This window comes from Chaetura pelagica, unplaced genomic scaffold (genome assembly GCF_000747805.2).
Source record: "Chaetura pelagica isolate M959 unplaced genomic scaffold, ChaPel_1.0 scaffold230, whole genome shotgun sequence".
Classification (NCBI taxonomy): domain Eukaryota; kingdom Metazoa; phylum Chordata; class Aves; order Apodiformes; family Apodidae; genus Chaetura; species Chaetura pelagica.
Genome location: NW_009951955.1, coordinates 343,730 through 361,719, shown reverse-complemented (window position 1 = coordinate 361,719; position 17,990 = coordinate 343,730). Strand labels below are relative to the sequence as shown.

The 17,990-nt window shown below is 49.8% G+C and overlaps 1 protein-coding gene across 1 annotated transcript in view; it reads left to right on the top strand.

Annotated features, from left to right (window-relative positions):
- Window positions 1-17,188, top strand: part of WBSCR17 (Williams-Beuren syndrome chromosome region 17) — a 158,967-nt gene extending 141,779 nt beyond the window's left edge. The window contains exons 6-10 of the mRNA XM_009999143.1: window positions 2,049-2,234; window positions 5,563-5,700; window positions 7,555-7,650; window positions 15,867-16,034; window positions 17,060-17,188. Coding sequence (XP_009997445.1) covers window positions 2,049-2,234; window positions 5,563-5,700; window positions 7,555-7,650; window positions 15,867-16,034; window positions 17,060-17,188 — 717 coding nt within the window. The remainder of the gene's footprint in view (window positions 1-2,048; window positions 2,235-5,562; window positions 5,701-7,554; window positions 7,651-15,866; window positions 16,035-17,059) is intronic.
- The last annotated feature ends 802 nt before the right edge of the window (window positions 17,189-17,990 follow it).

The following is a 17,990-nucleotide window of genomic DNA, read 5'->3' as shown; positions in this document are numbered from 1 at the left end:
AAAAAGGGGGAGTGATGGAGCCAGGAGGCTCCTCAGGGCCATGGGTCACCCCTCAGTGATGCTGGTGTGACTTGGCTATTTCCCACATGATAGTTCTCCTTGCTCCTGTTGATACCAGCAGAAATTATTCTAAATGCCTTGCGAAAGCAGTTAGAATTTTTAATTTATAATGAGAATGTTGGCATTATTTAGCCACGTGGTCTTTGGTTGCATAAGTGCCTTTTTTGAATTACATTTTCACTGTTGTTTCTGGAACTGGCTTGTGGATACTTACACAACCAGTGCCCACTGCCCAGTGCCCAACAGTCTTCTCAGTCTTCAAGACAGTTTGTGCAGATACTCCAGAAATCTAGGAAAGCTGTCTAGCACAAGGCCATGTGAATGATTTAACTAAAGCATAGAAAAACAATATTGCACCTTCAGTGCTAGAGGCAGGCTTGCTGGAAAATGACATTTTAATGAACATAACAGGTTTTACATTTCAAAAGTAGTTCTTCTGATCTCAAATCAAGAAATCCCCCAAACAACAAGAACTGGTGGTGCTGGGGGTTTTACAGAACTGGGAGGTTCATTCCAGCAGCTTTGGGAGGACCCAAGGGTAGAGCTTGATGCTGCTGTTTCACCAAGACACTGAGGAACTAAAGAACTGAGCAGGCAAGAAACACAGGCAGTTTGTGTCAAACTATTGCCTTGGGAATGTTGCTTTAAACAAGTATTCTGTTTTCTTTATAACTACCATGTTCACTTCTCATTGCTTGGCCAGCCTGTGGCCTGTTGCAAAGCTTGGAGCAGACCTTGTGGACTTTGCTGGCTGGAGATGAGCGTGGGTATGGCTGGAGAGCAGGGATGGGCATGCCCCTGTCTCAGAGACCAGCTCTGAGTTCCCTTTGGAGACATCAAATTGTATTTAAAAGTGTCCAGAAAGGTCAAAGAACAGGACAGGGATAAGATGGGAGTTTTGCTACACATTTATGCACCAGTTAATGAAATGGGGCTCTGATTTCATGGTGTGGGCTCCTGTACCTGCAGCCATCCAAGCAAGAAGAACACAAGTGGCAGGATTATCCCACAGGATATGCCCTTTGGGCTAATCCCAAAGGATGATGTCCCCTGCTTGTGTTGTCTGGGTTTGGGAGGTGCACGTGCCCTGCATTGGGTGGGCTAAACCTACTTAGGGATTAAAAAGGGGGAGTGATGGAGCCAGTGGTGCCGGAGGAGCAGGTTGAACGGGGCTGATAACATGAAGGGAACACAGATGGGACAAAAGGTGGTGAGTCTGGATGAGATCCCAGAAACGATGGGTGTTACAACAACTGCAAAATGATAATGTGGAGCAGACTGCAAAAGAGGCAAACCCAGGATGATTAGGCCTGGTGGGATATGTGTTTGGAATGACTGCCCCGTGCCTGGTGTCCGGGCGATGTGGCTTTAACTTCAGGTCAATCACTTCTTGGTGAAGACAAACAGGAGGGGAAGAGCTCAGGTGGGGGAGTCTCTGCCAATTCCCTTTCCGTGGGATATAAAGAAGATCTCAAAAGATTTTAATAACTTGTAAACTAACTTGTCAACCGTGATTGAAGGGAATTGTAAAGAGCACGTGAAAGAAAAATAATGAACAAGTATTTTGGAGTGGGACAAATCTGTCCCTGCCGTGTGTTTCACTGAGTCATCCCTTCTGCAGGAGGAGATTTTGCAATTGTTTCGGTTCTTCCAGTCTCTAATCCTTTGTGTTCAGTAGCCACATCACTACAAAGCCCACACCCGACCCTACAACACGTTAGTGCCTCGTGCTGGGCACAGACCCCTTCCCTCTCAAGTTGACACGTGTTTTGCTCTGGGCACAGGTTAAATTCTCCCTGTGTGTCTCACCCTGGAGCCAAGGCCAAACCTGGCCTTGGGTCTCCACTTGCCAGCTAGAGGGTGTGATGCTCTGCCCTGGATGTCACCAAAAACTCCGACTCCACCACCTCTGTCTCCTCAATGCACCGCCGAGCCCTTTGCGTGTCAGCAGAGCCCGGTGCTGAGGGCTCCGTGTGGTTGCCTTGCAGGTGTGGCTGTGTGGGGGCAGCATGGAGGTCCTGCCCTGCTCCAGGGTGGCTCACATCGAGCGCAAGAAGAAGCCCTACAACAACAACATCGGGTTCTACACCAAGCGCAACGCCCTGCGGGTGGCCGAGGTCTGGATGGACGACTACAAGTCGCACGTCTACATCGCCTGGAACCTGCCGCTGGAGGTACGACCACTGCGCCCTCACCTGAGTCTTCACTGGGTTAAAAACATGAATTACAGAGCATTTAGTGCCCTGGGGGGGATGGAGAGCCTTAACTACCACAGGTCACATCCTCAGGTGGGAGCCAGCAGGGCTCCCGCAGCTTTGCTGGAGGTTCTGCAGAACCTGCGCCCTGGGGAAGGTTCACATCAGCCTTTTAATTTTAATTTCTAAAAATTAAACCTGTGTTGCAGCATTTATCTCCCCGCTGAGTGTTTACACAGCAGGAGTTGATGTCATTACGCTGCTCTGCAGATGTCTGTCTGTAAAGAAGATGATTAATATCAGCATCGTTAGTGCAGGAGGTTTCCTCCCGCAGGTCTGTGTCGCATGCAGCCCAGCTCGGGTTCCTGAGCCTGCAGATGCTGCCACAGCCCAGAGCTTGCTCTGGATGATGTGTGGCCCAGCTGCCTGGGCCATTTGCTTTCCCAGCATTGGGAAAGTTGAGGCCATCAGTACTTAGGAGCCATGTTCAGAGGTAAAGGCTGGGAGGTGGATGGCTCGCAGGAGATCCCATCCCAGCAGCACCACCTATCAAGGCACCAAAACCACTCTCAGTGGTTACAGTTATTTCCATACAGGAATTATTTTATTTTCTTAGCTCTGACACATTGTTTTTCATGTAAAACCTGCCATGTCACAGCATGGTGGGACAAAGATGGTGTCACAGCATCTTGGAAATCCAAAAACCCTTTGGAAAACCAAAAAACCTTTGGAAAACCAAAATCTTTGTCCCCTCAGCAAGACAAGCTGACCATGCCCTGGGTATACATCCTACATATGGACCTCTCTAGGTGATTCCCTACTCTCTAGGCTCCAGGAGGACTTCCTGTAGGTCCAAGGCTGCTGCTTGGGCTCTGGTCTCCATTGCAGGTTATGTCTAATCATGCAACCCAAGAACATCTTCTGCCTCCGAGCTCCAAACACTGGCCAGAGTGTGCTGGGAGCACCCGTGGCTTGACCAGCATCCCCACCCTTGGCCTCTGGTCCTGCCAGAAGGAGAAGGGGTGTTGGGGAGGGGGTGGTGGGGATGCTTTTCAGGTGATGGGTGGGACATGGATTCGGGGTGACCCCTGACACCCCCTCCACTTGCAGGGAACTTTGGCACCAGCGCTGGGCTGCCACAAGCAGCCAGACCCGGGGTGAGCAGGCACTTCCAGCCACCCCCTTGGTGCCAAAAATAAACACCAACCATTCATACTTTGCCAACCACCCCCCTGCAAAGATCTGCCTGGTCCTGATCCTGCTGCTGGCACCCTCTGCTCTGGGGCATGATGGAGAAGATGAAGACACAAGTTGCTGAGGGAAGGTCACACCTGGGGAGGGTTCCTGGCAACAGGACCCTGGGAAGTGTTGATGAGCTGCCTGGGCTGCTGGAGGTGGAGAGTCCTGGATTACTTTCTTATTGGGAAATAGAAGAAGAGTTGGAAAGAAATGCTCTTCACCCAGTGAGCTGCAGGAGGGCACTGGATGTGATGGGCACTGCTCCACGTGCTCGGAGAGGCCGAGTTCCCTGCAGGGCTGAGCGGTTCCAGGTCTCTCTTAAAAACAGGTTGTAAGATCCCAACACGCTGGGCAGGAATCATGCAGCCTTCATCCTGCCTTTTAGATGTGGGGCACCATGGTCCTGCCCAGGAGCAGCTCTGGAGCACAGCAAAAAGGGATTCAGATTCAGGGAGAAGCTGCAGGTTCCGTTTGGCTCAGCCAAGGCAGCATCACGTGGCCAGGCCCTGGGTCTGGGGAAACTGATTTCCTTTTTTTTTCCCTACAAACAATGTGGGATTTTTATATAGGCCACACCAGTAAAATTGAGATTTAATTTTAGAGAAGCCTTGTTTGACAGGTGGTATTGTGCAGGGGTTTCTGGATATTAAAATGGTTATTAATAGGGATTTTCATATGGATATGGAATTACTTTGCCCTGCCACTATATTCAAACCCAAGCCAACCCCCTGTGAACTGAATATTTCAGGTGCTGACTGGTTTGTGGGCCTTTGCTCTGCATCCCACCTCACCCACTCAGATTTCAGCCTGTCCTACCTGTCGACACTGAATCATCTTTGATTTCTACCTGTGAGCTACTGATTGTGCATTAAAATGGTGTCGTCTCTCAAGCAGAGTGAATAATTCATTAGATGATCATTACAAGTGTTGTAATGGAAAATTGCCTTCCCAGCTATGTTTAATGATCACTGGAAAAGACAGAAGCAGGGACTGAAATTGAGTAGAAACCCAAGCACCTGTAGGAAGGGTGAAAAGGGGCTGCAATGTGCTTTTGGTTTCCTGGCTCGTGCATTAGTTCCCCAAACTCTGTAATGGAAGAAAAGGCTAAAGGGGGTGGGTCTCCTCAGCCCCCACCCCTGTAAGAGTGTTCCTCTGGGGAAAGATGCCACCCAGAGCATTGCATTTAAGTTGAGGTTCCTCTGTGTCTCCAGGGAGACACTTTCACCACAGAATTGTCCAAATTGTCAAGAGGTTTCTCTGAGGTTTAGCCTCAACATTTAGCCCTGTCATTTTGATCCTTTATTCTGAGCTATCTGCTTCTATTATACTTGAGACTTATATATAGCATATATATATATATATATATATATATATATAATATAGAAACTTTTCCTCTTTTTCTTCTCCTCCCTCATTTTGTACCTCTGCCTCACCTCTTGGTGGGGTCACACACCCTTGGTGTGTAAGGGGGAGGCTTTGGTGCTCAGTGCACAGACAGGGCTTTGCATTTCCAGGATTCAGCATGTGACCATCTTTTAAATCCTGATCTACATTTGCTGCTCAGCTCTTCTGCAAGTCCACTGCATCAGCACCTCAAAGGGAGGTGAAACTTGTCAATGATACTTGGTCGCTGTGCCTCCTGACAGGTTCAGTCTTAGATGGATCCAAAGCCCAGGGGCATCCGTGGAAGCTTCACCTCCCTCACACTGCACTTGTCATATCCTTCAAAACCTTTTTCCTTCAAAAACCTTTTCTTCTCCACTTGGATTCTTGAATTACCTCCCAGGATCAGTGCTCAGCAGCAGCCTGGTGGCCATTGCAAGGTTGCCTTCAAGACCCATGAGAGAAGTACATGTCTCCTCCTTGCTGTGGCTCTGCAAACTAAGTCTTCCTTGTGACCTCAGTGAGGGTGATTTCAGCCTTGAACATCCATGCCAGAATTCCCTGGCATGGTCTCTGCATGGACTAACTCCTGCCTTTGGCACTTCCCAGGAGGCTTGGAAGTGAAACGCACTCGTTTTTATTAAGATTCACCTCTTCAGTGACCTGCTGTGTGTGTCTTTTTCAGAATCCAGGTATTGACATTGGGGATGTTTCTGAGAGAAAAGCACTAAGGAAGAGCTTGAAGTGCAAAAATTTCCAGTGGTACCTGGACCATGTTTATCCAGAAATGAGAAGATACAACAACACCATCGCTTATGGGGAGGTAATGAGGGCTGAGCAGTCCCTTAGATCAGGCTGGCAGTGTTTACAGCTGATGAGAAATAGTCTCAAAGGAGATGAATGTGAATCAAAACCCAACAATTTGTGTATAATTAGATATGTTTGTAATAAATCTGTTCACAGTTTCCTTTTAAAAAAACCTAATTTGGGATTTATTTCTGGTCTTGGACTCCTTACACAGTCCGATATTTTAATATCTCATTTACTGAATTGACAGAAAATTATCTGTCTTGCCCATTGACTGAGTGGATTAAGCAGCTGAATGTGTATTTTTAATACCTAGTCATTTCATAAAACTCTTTTGAGCTGAACTCAACCTAATTCCTTGCAAGGTCTCTGGAAGATGCAGTGCGTTGTCACGACAGCTTAAGGATGAGATGAGGGAAGGAGACTTAATTCAATCTCTGCTGGCTTTGAGACCATACAGGGAATATAAAACCAGGCATTTATGGGAACTAATCATCCTCTGTTGCAATCAGGTCTCAAGGCATAGAGGCAGGTTGAGAAGGCTTCTTGGAGCACAGCCCGGGCACCCCGGATGGGCATGAATTTTAAGAAAGATTTATTAGCAAAGTTATTTAATGTCTTCAAGCTGAAACCACCCCAAAAGTGGTGTTTTCAAAGGCAGGATTGCAGTTGCCCTGCACGAGGAGACTGGAGGACAGAGATAGAATCATCATAGGATGGTTTGGGTTGGAAGGGAACTTAAAGATCATCCAGTTCCAACCTCCCTGCATGGGCAGGGACACCTCCTGCTTGATCAGGTTGTTCAAGGCTCATCCAACCTGGTCTTGAAGACCTTCAGGGAGGGGGCAGCCACAGCTTCTCTGGGCAACCTGTTCAGAGCTGGGGCTCAGTGGCCCTTTAGCTTTGCCGCTTTGTCCACTCTCCCTCCAAAGTGTGTCCTCCTGTGGTGGCTGCTTTGCCATCCCTGTGTCTCCTCCTGCATCCCTGACATGATTCCAAGCAGCTCCTGGAGCTGGCTGGGCTTTTTGTCCCTGCTTTGTGGAGCATGTTGAGATTTCCTCAGAATACAAGCAGCTCTGCTTGGAATTGAGGCTCCTGGCAACGTGCTGGGGGCAGCCTAAAAATATGTTGCCACCACACACGACCATAGACAAAGAAAACTGTGCTGGAGGAAGTTGGCTCCTTTGAATGGTGATTATCACAGCAAAGCAGTCATCATCAGGCCTGGTATTTAAGGAAAGCATATGGCACATTAAACCTTTCTCTGCCTGCTTGTGCCTGGTGATAGAGCACCCTGGATTCTTGGTGTAGCCAGGGAGGCTGGAGTCACTGCTGCTCCCCACACTGTGCAGCACAAGAAAGATGTGGAGCTGTTGGAACGGGGCCAGAGAAGGGCTATGAAAATGATCTGAGGGCTGGAGCAGCTCTGGCGAGGACAGGCTGAGGGAGCTGGGGCTGTTCAGTCTGAAGAAGAGCTCCAGGGGGACCTGAAGGGGCTCCAGGAAAGCTGGGGAGGGGCTTTTTACAGGGGCTTGCAGGGAGAGGACAAGGGGGGATGGTTTTAAGCTGAAAGAAGAGAGATTTAGGTTAGAGATCAGGTGGGAATTCTTCAGTGTGAGGGTGGTGAGAGCCTGGCCCAGGTTGCCCAGGGAAGCTGTGGCTGCCCCATCCCTGGCAGTGTTGAAGGGCAGGTTGGATGGGGCTCTGAGCAACCTGGGCTGGTGGGAGGGGTCCCTGCCCATGCAGGGGGTGGGACTGGGTGATCTTTAAGGTCCCTTCCAACTCCAAACATTCTGTGATGATCCTGTGATCAGCTGATGGCTGCTCTGCAGAGACAGGGCCACATAACTGCACTTGTCCTTTCTTCCAGCTTCGAAACAACAAGGCTAAAGATGTCTGCCTGGACCAGGGCCCCCAGGAGAACCACACAGCAATACTGTACCCATGTCATGGCTGGGGACCACAGGTGAGGAGTCACTTGGCAGGGGTGGGAGCAGGTGGGGGGACAGGGGGACAGAGTGTGGATTTGCAACGTGTCTCCTTAGGGTGGCAAAGATGACTGGGGGTTGGACACCTCTCTGATAAGGAAAGGCTGAAGGAGCTGGCACTGTTCAGCCTGGAGATGAGAAGGCTGAGGGGAGACCTTGTCAATGTATTTAAGTATCTAAAGGGTGGGTGCTGAGAATTTCTGGGCAGGCAGGACCATGTGTCTGAAGTGTTAGAACCACCTAAGTCATAGAATCATAGAATGGTTTGAGTTGGAAGGGCCCTTCAAGATTATCAGTCCCACCCCCCTGCCATGGGCATAGTCATGTTTGGAAGGGTAGGAACAGCTTCCATCCTCACTTTTGAGCAGCTTCTTCATACCCTGCCCCCTTCCTAGTCTTCATTTCAGGTTCATACCCTGAGCCAACCTTATGGCCCCATCTTGTAGGAGATGTTCCATCCCAAGGCGTTGGAGGTTGCTGAAATTCCTGCAGGACAGAGAAGTCCTGTGCTGCAAGGAGGGGACACAGCAGAGAGTGAGGGCTCAGATACAGGCCTCCTGATACACCCCAGTGTCTGACAGACTTACTGTGCCATCAAAGGCAAGCTGCTGTATCAAACCTTCCCCTCAATCCAGAAATCCATACATTCCATACAGGGAATCCAACCAGGAGTTGGATTCCTGCTCCCAGGAGCTCTGTAAGCCTGCCCTGTTCCTCTGCTCCAGGGACATGGGGTCTCCAGGCATGGGCAGAGGGAGGAAATATCTGGTTCCTGCATAATGCTACAGAAGAAAGCTCAGCACTGCAGTGTGCCAGGAGAGGTTTGGGTGGGACATCAGGAAGCACTTCCCCATGGAGAGGGTGATCAGACACTGGGATGGGCTGCCCAGGGAAGGGGTGGAGGCACCATCCCTGGAGGTGTTCAAGGCAAGGCTGGAGGTGGCACTTGGTGCCCTGGTCTGGAGATGTGGGGGGGTTGGTCAAAGGCTGGACTTGATGATCTGAATGGTCTTTTCCAGCCTTTATGAGTCTGGGATTAGGACCCAAACTGAAATATATCATAAAAAAGGCTGTCTCAATAAGCTCCTGCAGGTTTTACCATGAAAGAAACCTGCCTGTAAAAATTTCTGCCATGAATCAGAAAGGAGAGCAAGGATTGGTAGCAAAGTTCCCCACCAGACAGCTGGGTTTCCCAGTTTCTTTTTGGTAGTTTATGTTTTTTTGGGTCAGATTTCCAATTGAAGCATCAGAGCATCAAACAGAAGCTCCAACTGCCTTCTTGCCTGTGATGGACAGAAAGCCATCTTGGGTTTGGATGCCTTCTTTTTTTTGAATACACAAATATTGGGTAGTTGTGTGAATATCAGAGATACATACACTCAACCTTGAAAGCAGAACTTGGTTGAATCCATTGGACTTGTAGATAATGTCACTTCAGTGTCCTCACAGTGCTCGTGCAGCCCCTACAGGGGTGGACATTCTTGATGAGGGTGGTGGGTGCCCCAACTGCTGCTTTTCAGGTGGAAAACCTGTGTTAGAGTTCACAGCAAAATCTTGAAGCCATTCCCTAGGAGCTGGGAAGGTGCAATCTTGAGTTCCTGAGATAAGATCTGATTTCTTTTGGTCACATTTTTATGATTAGGTCATGGAATTTGGCTGGAGCATGAATCTGGGCTTATTCAGTCAGTTCCCTGTCTGGGCCTCAGATATGACTTAAACCACCTGTAAAATGAGCTTCATTGGCATAAGGATGAGTTGAAGGTTGAGGTGGAACAAGTGGGCACAGGACTTGAGTTTTTGGTGTCCAGCATGTTCTAGGAGGTTTGTTTTCAGCTAAAAAAATGTGTATTTCAGGTGGTGACAATCTGTAAAGAGCCTTTTCTCACAATATGGTCACCCTGGGCTTTCCAGGCTCACCAGGACTGGAATCCCAAAGCTCATCTGAGCCTGAACTGCAAATTTCAGGAGCCACCTGAGCTCAGGAACAGGCCACAGGAGTCAGTCCTTGGGGGCAGAAACAAATCTCACTTGGTTTATTCCTTTGCCTTTCAACAAAGATCAGTCAACTGTGGCTGATGGAGTCACTGCCAAATATAACCCAGCTGCTGTTTAAATTGACAACATTTTTTTTTTTCTTAAATGGCCTAAACTGCCTTTTGGACTTTCTGGATGGAAACTTAAACCTCTAAGTGCATTATGGTCTGAGAAACTGGATGAGTCTGACATTGCCTGCTAACCCTGGGCCTGAAGATGAATGGCCCAAAGCAGGTTATTTATGTTTTCCTCAGTAGTTTTTTGTGATTAGACAGAAATCTTGTTATCTTTTCCTCCCTGATGTTCTGAAGCCAAACCTGACCAGGCTTCTGGCTTCCTCCAGCTCACCCATCACACCAGCTCAGTGCAGATTTTCCCTCATGGTTTTCCACCTCCACCTTGTCCCTTCAGCTGAGAGGCAGCTCTTGGCTGGTCTTTTGTTTTGTGATAGATGCAACTGATTGATCTCCCCCTGGTTTTTTAATAGTAGCTCTCAGTGAGTGCCAAGCTTTGAGATGAGCACTTGGCAGAAGCACAGGTGCTGCACAAAAGGAATGGGACTTTTGCTGCTGCTCTTTAATTAATGGGCTGTGTGGTCATTTATTGCTGGGAATATAATTTGAAGTAATGTAAACACTTGGTTCTAATGGCTCCCTTGTTTTATACACATTTTATATATATGTATATTATATATATAATGTATAATTTCTGTATGTATAATATATATAATGTATAATTTCTGTATGTATATCTGTATATTTATATTTAAAATATTTATACATTTATTTATATATTTATTTATACACAGCTTTGAGATGAGCACTTGGCAGAAGCACAGGTGCTGCACAAAAGGAATGGGACTTTTGCTGCTGCTCTTTAATTAATGGGCTGTGTGGTCATTTATTGCTGGGAATATAATTTGAAGTAATGTAAACACTTGGTTCTAATGGCTCCCTTGTTTTATACACATTTTATATATATGTATATTATATATATAATGTATAATTTCTGTATGTATAATATATATAATGTATAATTTCTGTATGTATATCTGTATATTTATATTTTAAATATTTATACATTTATTTATATATTTATATTTTATACACATTTTACATTTATACATGTATATACACACACACATATATCTTTACACAAGGAATTGCAATTCCTTTGGAGTTGTTTGGCACCTGAAAGCACACAGAGATGTTTGTGCTCAAGGTTCATGGAGTGGCCTAAAATCTCCACTTCTTTCTTTAGTGCTGTGGCCCATCCACAGGTGTTTAAAAATCACACAGAATCAGCACAGTTGGAGAAGACCTCTGAGATCACTGGGTCCAACTGTCCATCCAGGATGAGGAAAAAACCAACCCAAAACCCAAAACACCCACTGTGCCCACTAGAGCAGGTCCTGAAGTGCCACATCTACACATTTCTTGAATCTTTGCAGAGGTGGTGACTCCACCACCTCCCTGGGCAGCTGTGCCAGCACCTGACCACCCTTTCAGTAAAGAAATTCTTCCTAATACCCAACCTAAACCTCCCCTGATACAACTTAAGGCCATCTCCTGTTGTCCTGTCATCATTCACCTGGGAGAAGAGACCAACACCCACCTCACGTCAGTGCACTGAAGGGTGAAGGAGCAGGTCCCAGGGCTGCAGGGTGAGGGTCTGTGCTGGCACCTGAAAGGGATGAGGCCAGAGGAGTCACCTGTCCTGGAGAGAGGGGGAATCAGCTGCTCTGTGGGGAGAGATGTATCACATTCCAGGGATGGAGACTTGTGTTCCATCCTGAGCTTTTGCTCCCTCCCAGTGGGTGCTAGTTGGTTTAGCTAAGCCTTGTGGCATTGCAGTGGGTGTTGCTGGGGTGATGGATCCCATTCTAGCTCTAAACACAGAAATCTTGGTTCTTCCTCACATCACCTCTCTCCCAGCATCCATCACTGGGGGAAATTTCTGCTTCTTTCTCATTCTCCCTTTAGCTTTCCCTTCTCCCTGCTTCCATTCACTTCCAGGTCAAATCATTATCAGATTACCATGATGAAGTGTCCTTTTATCCTGTAATTATCCTGAGCCTGCTCGTGCCTTTTTTTTTCTTCCTGATGGCTCCATCTTTTAAGCAATATATCATGGAAACACCTTGCTGCAATGATGGATTACACTAATCATCCAGCAATCCCTCACTGGAGTGACAGAGCTGTGCTGATATATTAAGGTGATAGAAAGCACCATCATACTATAAAACTTAAGATAATGTTCACCCAGCAGAGCATTTCATTTAATTAGAGGGTAAAATATGTTTTGCCCATTTAAGCATCAGGACTTGAGGACAAAACCATCAATACTGAGATCATCTGGGACACTGCAGCAGCAAGGGTGATAGTGCAGCACAGCAGATGAGATTTGGTTAAAAATACTGTATTTTACTGCTGGTTGCTAATTGATGATCTGCTCAGTGCAGAAAGGAAGCTAAACAGCCTGAAATTATTTTCCAATAGAGTCAATGAAGGTCATCAAGGCTTTTATTTCCCAGGTGCTAAGATGTCTAATTAACTTTCTCCCATCCCTGAGATGCAGCCAGCCAGAAACAAGCAGCAGAGCAGATGGGCTGCATCCCTCTGCTCCCCTGGCACCAGCAGGGCTGGACAGTCCCCCTGGGGCAAAGGAGCCCTGAGGGTGGTTCCAGAAGGTGGGGAACTTGGCAAGATGCAGTTTGACCCAGGATGCAGTTTATCCTGGGAAAGTGGTTGGGGAAGGCTGGGGGGATGGATGTGTGTTTCTAGCTGGGAATGTGGCTTTGGGTCCCTCACACTAATTAAGGGGTTTAAGACCTCATCAACATTTATAGAATCATGGAGTGGTTTGAGTTGGAACTGACCTTAAAGCCCATCCAGTCCCAACCCCCTGCATGTGCAGGGACACCTCCCTCCAGCCCAGGCTGCCCCAACCCCCACCCAACCTGCCCTTCAACACGGCCAGGGATGGGGCAGCCACAGCTTCCCTGGGCAGCCTGGGCCAGGGTCTCACCACCCTCACAGCAAAGAATTTCTTCCTAATGTCCAACCTCAATCTCTCTCTTCCAGTTTCCATCCATTCCCCCTCATCCCATCCCTCCCTGCCCTTGTCCCAAGTCCCTCCCCAGCTTTCCTGGAGCCCCTTCAGGCACTGGAAGCTGCTCTAAGGTCTCCCTGGAGCCTTCTCTTCTCCAGGCTGAACACCCCAACTCTCCCAGCCTGGCTCCAGAGCAGAGCTGCTCCAGCCCTTGGATCATCTCTGTGGCCTCCTCTGGACTCTCTCCAGGAGCTCCATGTCTTTCTCATGTTAAATGGATACTCATTAATATTTTCAAACTGGTTTGCTCTGGTCCTTCCCCTTGGTCTTTCCATTTGTTTCTCCTCCTGTGCCACCCTGAGTTGTTCCTCCAGGCATTTCCTCAGCAGTTCCTCCATCTTCCATAAATAAAAAGTCATTCCACAGATGCCTCAGGAGCTCAGTGGAGCACTCATGGGCTAGATGGGGTTTTTTTGGGGGAATTATCACACTCAGTTTGGATGGTTGGACTGGCCTGAAGGCTGGGCAGGCTGCTGGGGAGCAGCTGGTTTGTTTTTCAGATTGTTTTGTTTCCCCCCATCTCCCCACTCCCCCCCAGCCCCCTCCCTTCCACAGGAAGGGTTTTTTTGCTCTACTTCTTTCTCCTACCCCACGAGGAGATCCCACAGCAGAGCAGCAGTCCTGTTGCCCTGTGGGCTTCAGGCCAACTGGCTGCAGTTCAGCTGCAGAAGAAAAGGAGATGTCTAAGATGCTCATGGGAGGAAACATTTTAGCAACAGGAGGAGAATAACTTGCACTGCCCATTTGGGACCTCTGGGTGTTCTTCCATCTGTCAGGGAGAGGGATTGTCTTTTTTTTTTTTTTTTTGTCTGGTTGTTGATGTGCTTCTCTGTTTTTTGCAAGGCAATGGCCACATTCTCTGTGGTGCTGCTCAAGCAGGGACCCAGGTGAGCTTGGTGGTCAGAATCAGACTGGGAGCACCATCTCATCCAGGCCTGACCCCTCAAACTGCTGAAGCCAAAGAAATAGAAGCTGAACCTTCAGCTGGGCTGGGGCTGCCCAGGGGTCATTCCCAGGTTGCTCCAGCCTCGTGTTCAGGGCACAGGGTGAGCCAAGCTCAGTGCTGGGTTTGATCCCTATCACCCTGTGCCTGGGGAGCTGGTGGGTGGGTGGAAGGAGGAGAATGTGATGGTTCTAGCTCTGCAGACTCCCTCCCTCCCACCCCTCTGTACCAGCCCAGCAGTTTGGAGGGGGAATTACTGTCAAGCTAAAGAGCTGTGTGCTGTTCTGCACCAGCTTGCCAAAGGTTTTTGGGGGCCAGAAGAGCAGATCCAGCACCAGGGGGTGGGATGTGGCAGCTTTGTCCCATGCCAGCATCAACTGATGTGACCTGCTGCACTGGGATCTGCCTGGGGTGAATACTGTGGGTAAAGTCTTCTGAGGAGCAGCTGAGGGAGCTGGGGGTGTCCAGCCTGGAGACAAGGAGCTGAGGGGAGACCTGCTGGCTCTGCAGCTGCTGAGAGGAGGTTGGAGCCAGGGGGGTCGGGCTCTGCTCCCCAGGAACAAGGGATGGGACAAGAGGAAATGGCCTCAAGTTGTGCCAGGGAGGTTTAGATTGGATGTCAGAAGAAAATTCTTCACTGAAAGAATAATTAACCACTGGAACACACTGCCCAGGGTGGTGGTTGAACCAACAACCCAGGAGTTGTTTAAAAGACATATAGGTGGACATGGTCTGGCACTGGACTCAGTAGAGTCAGGTCAGGGGTTAGAGTTTGGTTATGGTTGGACTTTATGATCTGAAAGGTCTTTCCCAAACAGAATGATTCTATGGTTGTGTAAAGAGACCCCTGGGAGATGGGAAATGCTGGGAGATGGGAAGTGCTGGGAGATGGGAAGTGCTGGGAGATGTGAAGTGAAGTGCTGGGAAATGGGAAGTGCTGGGAGATGGGAAGTGCTGGAGGCCTTGCTGTGATACACAACATGTTGGGTGAAGTGTAACTCCACCAACAGTGGGGAGCAGGCACCCACCCCAAGGCTGGTGAGCAGCACCAGAGGGTCCAGCACACCTACCAGCCCCACCCAGGGATGGAAAAACTGCCTTCAAGTACCATAATCATCTCCGTGGTTACTGGCTGGAGCAGGACCCAGTTACATTATTTTAACTTGATTTTCAGTGTTTAATTATTCCAAGGGTGGTAACTCCAGCTCCTGGTGTGATTTACTGCCTTTTTAAGCATCTGGGTCACAGATCTGCACAGTTAATTAACGTGCTGAATACTCCTTATTTGTCTGCTGGATAATGGATTGATTCATAATTTAAATAAGCAGCTGTGTCTGTCTTTCCCATGGAGTGCAGGAGGGAGCTGCTGTCCCCCAGCTCCTCCCTCCTGGGTGTCCATATGGGGAGGGATGTATTTGCTGTGTTCCTTCAGCACTGCCCATGGAGGAGCAGGGATGTCTCAGTGCACCCCTGAGCCTGTGGGGACAGCCCAGACAAAGCCCTGGGTGGTGGGATGTGGGGGTTGATGTGGTGGGGGGGCTGGGTTGCAATCCTGAGCCTTTGCTGAACCAGGGGGGGTAGGTTTGGGCTTGGATCTCTGGGGAATGGGGCCAATTGTCTCTGGGCCTCCTTTGGCAGGTGGTGCTGCCCAGCTGTGGTTGGAGCTGCTGGAGGGCTGTGCCAGACACCCCAGAGCAAGGTTGGCAGGGCAGAGCAAGGCTGGCTTGCCAGGCATGCCAGAAGTCAAGGGCTGGGCCAGGGTGCCCAGCCAAGCCAGCTGGCAGTGGCCAAAAGCCACGGGAGATCCTTCCCCTGCCCCAAAGTGCCGAGTGCTCAGGCCCCAGGGAGGCTGGAGCAGCCTGCCCATGCTGGCTGTGAGGCTCAGAGCTGCTCTCATCCCTCCCCAGAGCTCCAGAACCTACAGAAATAACCCAAACCAAGCATAAAAACCTGGAGAAAGTTGTTTTTTTGCCCCCCCCCTTCTCAGTCCTTCTTCCCGTGCATCCTCCTCTCAGCCTTCTCCTGGCTCTTCCCTCTCCTCTGTTGCTTCCTCATGATGCTCCAAAGGTGCTGATGCTCTTTCCCCCTCTCCTCCCCTGCCCCCAGCTGGCACGTTACACCAAGGAGGGCTTCCTGCAGCTGGGGGCCCTGGGCACCACCACCCTGCTGCCCGACACCCGCTGCCTGGTGGACACCGGGAAGAGCCGCTTCCCGCAGCTCCTGGACTGTGAGAAGGTGAAGAGCAGCCTCCACAAGCGCTGGAGTTTCATACAGGTTGGTGACAGTTCTGCTCCTCTACTTCCCTGTGCTTCTCTGCACGTCGCCACGGGCGTGGGACAGTTTGGGATGGAGATGGGATGGTCCCCGGGGGGCAGCGGGTGCTGAGGCTGAGGGACGAGGTCAGGAGGGACCAGAGGTGGGGATGGTGTTTTAGGGCAGTTTCTAGAAGTTCCCCTTTCTCACAGAGTCACGGGGCAGGCAGGGTTGGAAGGCACCTCTGAAGATCATCTGGTCCAACCCTCTTGCCATCTCTCTGACACCCTCAGGTGTGTGTCACCTGCCCTGCCCACGACTTCAGGTTTCATAGAATCACGGGATCCCAGGGGTTGGGAGGGACCTGGAAAGCTCCCCCAGCCCAACCCCCCTGCCAGAGCAGGGGCACCCAGAGCACATCACACAGGAACGTGGCCAGGGGGGTTGGAATGTCTCCAGAGAAGGAGACTCCACAGCCTCTCTGGGCAGCCTGGCCCAGGGCTCTGGCACTCTCACAGCAAAGAAGTTCTTCCTGAGATTCACATGGAACCTCCTGTGCTCCAGTTTGCACCCACTGCCCCTTGTCCTGTCACTGGACATCCCTGCACAAAGCCTGGCTCTGTCCTCCTGACACTGCCCTGAACAGATTTGTGCCCATGGATGAGGTGGCCCCTCAGCCTCCTCTTCCTCAGACTAAACATCCCCAGCTCCCTCAAGTGTTCTTCATCAGACTGATTCTCCAGGCCCTTCCCCAGCTCCGTTGCCCCCTCTGTCCTGGCTCCAGCCCCTTGAGATCCCTCTGGAATTGAGGTGCCCAGAACTGGACCCAACACTCCAGGTGTGGCCTTCCCAGTGCTGAGCAGAGGGGGACAATCCCCTCTGGGCTTCTGCTGGTCACACCATTTCTGATACAGCCCAGGATGGGCTTTCTTGGCCACCTGGGCACACACTGGCTCCTGTTCAGCCCCTTGTCAGTGAGAACCCCCAGGTTTCTGCCAGACAAGCTTGTGCTGCCAGACATATTTCCCCATGTCCTTGCATTCCAGAACGGAGCCATCCTGAACAAGGGGACGGGGCGGTGCCTGGAGGTGGAGAACAGGGGCCTGGCCGGGCTCGACCTGATCCTTCGCAGCTGCACAGGACAGAGGTGGACGATTAAAAACTTCATTAAGTAAAGGGTGGCAGAGTCAGAGGAGTTTAACTCAAACCACAGCTGACTCGGACTGATCAACTGGACTCCTTTTGGAAAGGACAAGATATCAAACCAGAGCTTTATTCACGTTGGCAGGAGAGGACACAGGGGAAATGGGCATTTGCATCTTTTTATTGTGTGTTGGTCTCCCCCAGCTGATTCCAGCTGTGTGAAATTGGGTCAGAACTGCTGTTTTCTTCTGGTAAGCACTCTGAAGGGTACCACTTGTTTCTGCTGGAATGACTGTAAGAAGCTCATGCAGCCTGGTCAGTGTTTTACTGCCAGGGAACTGTTGCTTTCCCAGATGTCTCCAAGCTCTCCCAAAGGGCCAAGTAGATTTGCACCATGACTGGAGTGGAGAGACCCTGGATTTTCCTGGCAGGCCTGAAAATGTAGGTGCTTCTGAGGGGAAAGATTGCCAAGCCCCAAGTGAGCTGAGTTGGAAAGGTCGTGTTTGTTGGGTCATCTCTCCCATTTCCCTTTTCCCTTTCCTCTGCATCCAGCAGCCACTTTCTTGAGCCTGGGAGAGGCAAAGCTCACCCTGGTATCTCTCCTGGATCTTTCCAACCCTTGATCACACGGATCATCAACCCAAATCCTAGTGAATAAAACCACTGCTCTCCTGTTGCCCCCCTCTCCATTGCCCACAGGCTGCTGGTGGCCAGGCCAGCACCAACCAGCACCAGGCCCTCTGGAGACATCAGATGGGTTCCCCTTGGAGAAGAACTGGCCTGATTCAGATTGGTTAGATGCACAGATGGTGAGGAGAGGTCTCATGATGCTTC